Here is a 7,871-nt window from a genome sequence, read left to right as displayed (position 1 = left end):
CCCCAACCCACGGAGAGATCATCATCATCTTCAGCTTCAACGTCAACTCCTAGAGACGATCCGGATACCGATCAACGGATCATTCCTGATGTTCCTCGTCAACCTACTGACTCTGATAGTGAACCGGGCATGGCCCTATTCGAAGACCCTCCTCTCCTCCTTCGTACCTATCACGATATGAGAGCTTTTCAGCTCACTAGTTGTTCTAGTGACAGTCCGTATTCTGCGGCAGGCGAGGCTTCCCCGTCTGATACTGGAAAATCAGTCGCGGAAAACCAGCCACAACTATCGAATTCTTCTGTTTTTTCAGAAGAAATTATTCACCCTAAGCATAATTCTCAGTCGCATTCTCAATCGAACCGTGAGTCCAAAAGTTCATCGGCCACGTTATCGGAGTCCTTTAGAACTCCTCAATTAAATCGGGCTACCTTACCCGATGATTATTTAGAGCCTTTTCGATTGGGATGGATTCGAAGAGAAGTGTACAAACGGGCAACGGATAGGCCAGGAAGAAATGAAGTAGATATTTACTATCGTCCTCCAGACAATAAAAGATTACGGTCGCTATACGAGGTCCGAGTCTACCTCCAGAAAAATAAGATTGCTTACCTAACCAGGGAACATTTATCTTTTGCCCGAGAGCCAATTTCCTTTTTCCCTTGCGAGTTCATAACCCAAGCCTATAAGAGAAACTATTAAAGTTGTATATTTTTAGATGGCGTAAGGAGGAAGGAATCGCCCTCTATATTTCGACCCACCGAAGGGAATGACAAATAAACCAAAACCATATTCCCGAGCCCGTCCAACAAATGTGGATCTGTCATTAGAAGTTTTGCAAAACCTACAAAATCCAAAAATTGGCCTACAAAAATGCGAGCTATGCCTGCAGGAAAGACATGCAGGCATTGATTGCTATATTTCCAGAGAGTATCACAGAGTGAGGAGGTTCTATAAACCTTCGCAACTTGCGGCGGAGAGGGGCAAGTTGCCCTCGAGTGTGACTCCGTTTTGATATTATATGAAAACGAAGAGGACTTAGAAGTAGCGGGACATATAACTGCTTACGAAAAGTTTAAAAAACAATTGAAGGCGACGGAAGAAGCCAAAAAACAAGAGGAGAGAAACTTATTTTCTGAATCAGCCGAAACTGTTCCAAAGAAAATAATGTGGGATAGGTTTGGGTCGATGGGTTGGGTCCCGAAAACAACATCTCGTCTCAAATCTAGTCAACAAGAAGTAATTCCAGTTAGAATTCCAGAAGCGGAGAATTCCGTCAAAAATCCCCGGGGCCAAAAAGGCCTACGTATGATCCGATGCTGAATGCCTCCGTTGCCATATGGTTGGTCATCATATGGTAACGGACTGCCCTTTTCCTCGAAGCGCCGAAGCTATAGAAAGACGAGACAAAAACAAAAGTTCGCCCTTCTAGCAAACTACGCTGAACAATAAGATCAGAAAACAAGGGTCCCAAGAGGACCATTACAATTTTGCGCCACATCTCGTATAAATTAAGCACAGATTATGAGTCCTATCTCCTATTATAATAAAGCAATAAATATGAAATAAAATTAAAAATTAGGTTATCTCGCTGGAGTAATTAATGTAGAAATAGCATTAAGAAGAGTAGCTCCACAGTCAATAATTGCAAAGTGGAAACACTGGCGACATCTTGTATATTTTAGCGAAATCAACACCTGGCATTTTCCAAAATATATATTTAAATTATATTTAATATTACTATTTAAAATATTATTTTTTCATACTATTTAAAATAAATAATTAATGTAATTTAAAATAATATTTTGTAAATGAATTAAATAGCTTAAAATAAATATAAATTTTTAAAGAAAAATTTCAAGGTAGATTCGAACGCGCGAGCCGCCATTTAAAACAATCCACGAGGAAAAAACAGTCGAGCGCTTTACCAACTTAGGCCAGGACAGATAGGCCAAAAAAGGGCTTGACCTAGAACATTAGAACATAAAGATGAAAATTGGTACATGTGTTGTTTTGCACCCAACAAAAAATATACTAAAAGTCCCCTGCTGTACAGCGCGAGCTTTCGCCGCCATCTTGGAAAATGGCCGCCGGAAATGCCAGCTACAATGTATTCCACGTTTTTCTTCAAAAATTATGAAAATTGGTACACATAATGATTGGAACCACATGAACATCAGGGCAAAATTTTACAGCTCTGTGCTCAATAGTTTGGTCGCCATACTGGAAAATGGCTGCCGTGAATGCTAGATACAGTATATTTCACCATGTTATTGGAAAATTATGAAAATTGATAGGTATTATAATCAGAGCTGTGTGAACCTCATAGTAAAATATTGAAGCCATTTATCCGATAGTTTGACCGCCATTTTGAAAAATGGCCGCCATGAATTTCATTTAGATACACTATATGGTTCAAAAATTATGAAAATTGGTAGTAATTATGTTGAAGACCGTCTTAACATCATACTTGAATATTGATGACGTGCTACTGATAGTTTGGGTGCCATCTTCGAAAATGACTTCTTGAAATGACAAATATATTACCGATATATAAATTTTTTCGATATTTTTTTTATTGAGTAGATGATTTTCATGAACGTATTAAACATCATAAAAATAACCAATTTTGAGTTTAAATTATCGACCCATCTTCAACAATGGTCGCTGAAATATTGATATCCTAAAATCTGGAAAAAAAGGAAAGCCATGTTACTTCCATTTTGGTTAGGAAAAACCATTTTATATGGGGTATAAACATTCTATTGCCGTTAAGGATTAGATTTAAGACACATTTTTAACATTTCGTTCATATTTCGCTTCATCCTGAAGACTTTTTATTACGGCTAATACCTTGACAATGACCACATTTTGCCCAGCAAGCAAATCCAGATCGTCTACATTCACAGTTCTTTACACAAGATGTTCTGCAGACTGCAGGTACAAATAATGAGTGTTAGAAGTTCATCTGATGTCGGAATGAGAATGGTGTGAATGGGTTTTCGACTTTCGCGATCGCGAACCAATCCCCACTGTTTGGGATTAAATCGTTTCCTAGCTATTGTTGGACTTGAAGATACGCTCGGAAAAAATGTAGTTTTGCGGCGTCGGTTGTTGGATGAAGCTTAGCGAGATCAAATGAGGACAGTATGTGCGGCAACGGTTCCATTATACGTGTTACATCTACATGGTTGAAGCGTGACGTGTCAATTATCCCCATAAAACAAAGCGAAAAGAAATCTCCCTTCGGCAGCAGCTATGACTTCCTTAGATGCAATATGGCCATTCAAAAAGCGAAACAAATCTGTAAGATGTTTATTATCTGTCATTACTTTAAACCACGCCTTATCATAACCACACCCAGTTACAGCACGCAAATAAAAGAAGTGTTCTCTTAACCTTTTTAACTCAAAGGACTTGTCGCGGCGGAGGGGGCCCGAGTTCGGTGTGACGGTTCGGGAGTTCCTTGGATTTGCCCTTGCTTTAGACCGTTCCTTGCCCCATTCCGTGAAGGTTTTGCCCGTCCGCTTCGCCCCCGCCTAGGTGTTGCCTCGGCTCGCCCCCGCTATTGGCAACCCTCTAGGGGTCGCGGATACACTATTTGTTTGGGCCTTATGGCACTTTTGTGCTTGGAGAGAACTCCCCCGTCTCCTCGAGTTTTCTGCTGCCTTAATCCTTCCCTGTCACCGACCACCTCCTAACTGGGCTCGCCGCTGACGGTGTCCAGCTTCTGTCACCCGCTCAAGTGGCGTTTGTCGGGCCCGCTGGCCGATCCCGTGTGCCATGACTGCGGCTCCGCAGGTTCAATTTGGAATATGATGGGGAGGGTCGCTGACAAGGCCCCCAGCTATGTGTAGCGCCTAATCAAGGGTTCTGACATGCAATTATTATGAAAAATCTTCAGGGTGACGATGAATATGAATGAAATGTTAGAGATTTGTCTAAAATCTAATCTTAAAAAACACTAAAATGTATAAACCCCATATTAAATCATATTCTCTAATCAACATGTTGAGACTAACAGCTTTGAATAACTTTTCTTTCTTTCAGAATTTAGGGCAATGATTTTCGTTTCGCCATTTTTAAAGGTGGCGTCGATAATTTCAACTTCAAGATACCCATTTTTGTTGTTTATTACGTTAATGAAAATCATCTATTCAAAATAGGAATTTCAAAAAGATTTATATATTTGGCATTCCAGCAGTCATTTTCGAAGAGGTGCCCTAACTATCAGTAGCACGTCTTCAATATTCAAGTATGATGTTTAGACGGTCTTCAACATAATTATTACCAATTTTCATAATTTTTGAACCATATACTGTATCTAAATGACATTGATGGCGGCCATTTTTCAAGATGGCGGCCAAACTATCGGATTAATGGCTTCAATATTTTACTATGAAGTTCACACAGCTCTGATTATAATACCTATCAATTTTCATAATTTTCCAACAACATGGTGAAATTTACTGTACCTAGCATTCACGACGGCCATTTTCCAATATGGCGACCAAACTATTGAACACAGAGCTGTAAAATTTTGTCATGATGTTCATTTGGTTCCAATCATTATGTGTACCAATTTTCATCATTTTTGAAGAAGAACGTGGATTACATTGAAGCTGGTATTCCCGGCGGCCATTTTCCAAGATGGCGGCGAAAGCTCGCGCTCTACAGCAGGGGACTTTTAGTATATTTTTTGATGGGTCAAAAACAACACATGTACCAATTTTCATCTTTATGTTCAAATGTTCTAGGTCAAACCCTAAAAGTCCTGGGCTAGTATTTTTCTGGAACATCCTTGACCAACTATTATCAAAGCAAAATGGAAGAAACCAGATAATTTTTGGCTCCTTATCTTTTAGAAAATAATGCACTAACTACTGATATTTGGACATCGAAATCCAATGAGGCCTACTTAGCAGTCACAGTTAATATCGTTGACCAAGAATGGCAGAGACAAACAATTGTACTAAGTGTGACACTTTTTGACAAACGTCATACAGGTGTTAACATTCTACGTGTCCTACAAGAATGCTGCCAGAAATGGAATATTGAGAAACGAAATATCATTAGTTTTACCACTGATAGCGAGCGCAATGTTGTTAAGGCAATGACATTGGGAACCTTTGAAATAATAGCTTGCATTGATCACTCTTTAAACCTTGTTGTTAAGGACAGTTTGTTGAAGGCCTCAAAAGATGTTGACTTTTGTCTAAAAAGATGTCGAAAACTTGTTGGACACTTCAGTCACTCTCCACTTGCATCATCTATCCTTTCCTTCAACCAACGTGAACTAGCTTTCCCACAACATGTTCTTATTCAAGATGTTCCAACCCGCTGGAATTCAACGTACTACATGATTGAGCGCATTGTTGAGCAGAAAGTGCCACTCGAAGTTACCATACCAGATATCCAGCTCAAAAAAGATAAGATAACTGAAGATGATTTCATAATACTAAAAGAGTTAACAACATTGCTTCAACCTATCGAACAGTTACCTCAAAGCTTCGAACACAGTAATGCTACATTGGGTTCAGTTTTGGCTGGACTCAACCTTTTGAATGCAAGATTAAACCGAATTCCTGACAATGAAAACAGTGGAGTTAACAAAGTAAGGAGTCACATTGTGTCAGAACTCAACAGGCGTTTCAAGGATTATGAAATAAATAGCATCCATGCAATAAGCACCTTACTTGACCCTCGATTTATGGAAGCAGGATTTAATTCAAAGTCTCATTCTGATAAAGCTAAAACTGATTTGGGAAATGAGGTTCTGGAATTTGCTCGTAGAAAACAAAACGACCAGCATCAAAATGAAGAATTACTGGATAGTATCACTGATGCAATCCAAACAAATGTTGAAGTAGAAAAACCATCTTCTATTTGGGATGATTTTCAAGGTGAAGAAGAAAATATTATAACGTCCCAGACCCTGAAAATGCAGACATCAAATGAAGTTGCAGCTAATTTAGCTTTAAAAAAATGTGGCATTAATGAATGTCCATTTAATTGGTGGAAGAAGAACACTGTTTTGTTTCCGAATATTTCACAAGTGGCCAAAAAATATATCACAGTTCCTCCAAGTTCTGCTGACAGTGAACGCACCTTCAGTGCAACTGGAGACATTGTTAGTGCCAAACGATCAAGATTGGATCCCAAAAAAGTGGAAATGCTTGCCTTTCTACAGAAATGCCCATTTTTTTTAACTTTAAGGTGACGCACTAAGTTCTCATTTCAAATGGTTTCAAAGGCGAAACTAAACATTTTTGTTTAAGCATTAAATTTTGGACTTTTCCTGAACAATACATTTAGTAGCAGCCAGCAGGTGACAAATTTTCATTTTCAGTCGTTTAAAAATTAAAATAAAAAAGATGTAAAGGTTTTATTTTATTAAAGAGTACCTGATTTGTATAAGTTAGTGCAGTAAATGGTAAACCTAGTCATTACCAACTTTTTCAAAAAAAAAAAGATATTAAATAGTAGACCTAGCTAGTTGTTAATTTTGTATTGCAAATGTTTATTTAAAAAGCGTTTAATAAAAAAATTCCGTTTTGAATTAAATTCAATTTAGCATTCCAATATTTCAATGATCATTCACTAACAGTTACTAGGAGTAGTGATAAAAGGGCCTCTCAGCAAATACTAGGACTAGTTTTTTTTGTAAAAAAAAAGCAGTGATATTATTTTCGAAAATGCCTCTGAAAATTATACTTAGTAGTATAATTCATGAAATTACACTTTAAATTAAATTATTTTCTAGTATTGTTAATACATTTGTAGATGGCGCTGTCCGCCTAAAACTATCGGTATCGGTTGAAGTATCGGGTTATTGGATCATCATGAGTAAATATCGGTATCGATCGGTATCGGTTCATGTTTGTACCGGTATCGATCGGTATCGGGTTAAGCCTGGTATCGGCCATCTCTAATAAAAATCAATACTTAAACTTAATTTTTCATAATGCAACTAAGGGAAGGCACATCTATGGACGTTATCTTTCATTTAAGATGGTTCCCAAACTTAACGAATGAACAGTTTTTTTTATTCACTGTCCCAATTAAGGTCATTTTTCCAAAAATCCCATGTTACGTCTATGGAAGAATATAGTATTTTTTACCAAATGTCGGATTAATTTTGTGGATTCTAAAACCACCCTTAACAACTTTTTTCTTTATAAAATTAACTATTAGTTGGATCTTTGAAATTTTAACCACAACATTAGGGCCCGAATTTTAGTTTACTGGCAAAATTTTAAAGCAGCAAACACAATACGAAAAAGTTACGGTCAATCAAACAACCCTCCTTTAGCATTAGAGGCAGTATCAAGTCTTATCTAAGAGAGCGACCGCTCTCCTAGAATAAGCCCTAACGTTAAGCATCAATATTTTGGAAAAGGAGGCAAATTATTTGGGAGGTACCTAGTTCTCACCCAATAATTTGCCACCTTTTCCAACATAACCAAACCTAACCTTAACGAACTATGATGTTAAAATCTAACTATCTTAAAATTTATTTATAAAGTATTGGACTCAAAAATGATTTGTTTGGTATTTTAACATTTTACTTCTGGTTTATTATTTACAAAAAGAAAACATCGTCTTATTTCTGTTTGAGCTTCAGACTTGAATTTCAGTTTCTAGAATGGCATTGTCGATTTCAGCCAGCGCTTCATCATCCCCAACTAGCAAGTTTTCATCATTAGGTCCCTTAATCAAAATGGCCGCTTGGTTATCCCCTTCTAAAGAATCCAACTCTTCCTCAGTAACACCAATCTCCTTCTTTGTAAGGATCTCCTAAAAACCGCTTGAAATGTTCTCCAGGCGAAAGCCATTTTTGGTCCGGATTTTGAAAAAAGAGGCACTTGTAACAA

General features: G+C 37.7%; 1 protein-coding gene across 1 annotated transcript; it reads left to right on the top strand.

The window, feature by feature from the left end:
- The first annotated feature begins 1,336 nt into the window (after window positions 1-1,336).
- LOC149680940 (zinc finger BED domain-containing protein 4-like) lies at window positions 1,337-6,217 on the top strand. The gene is made up of 2 exons (XM_089834461.1): window positions 1,337-1,415; window positions 4,863-6,217. The coding sequence occupies exons 1-2, from the start codon at window positions 1,337-1,339 to the stop codon at window positions 6,215-6,217; spliced, it is 1,434 nt and encodes a 477-aa protein (XP_089690587.1).
- Window positions 6,218-7,871: the final 1,654 nt, after the last annotated feature.

Source organism: Phalangium opilio, unplaced genomic scaffold (assembly GCF_054372755.1).
Source record: "Phalangium opilio isolate 3A_F unplaced genomic scaffold, DU_Popi_V2 ptg000039l_1, whole genome shotgun sequence".
Lineage (NCBI taxonomy): Eukaryota > Metazoa > Arthropoda > Arachnida > Opiliones > Phalangiidae > Phalangium > Phalangium opilio.
This window is presented reverse-complemented; position numbering and strand designations above follow the sequence as displayed.

What these genes read in the sequence shown, in the direction of transcription:
- LOC149680940 (XM_089834461.1), top strand. Translation starts at nt 1,337, where the DNA reads ATGGTTGGTCATCATATGGTAACGGACTGCCCTTTTCCTCGAAGCGCC. An exon ending in AAGACGAGACAAAAACAAAA is followed by an intron (nt 1,416 to 4,862) that starts GTTCGCCCTTCT and finishes CTTATCTTTTAG; the next exon opens with AAAATAATGCACTAACTACT.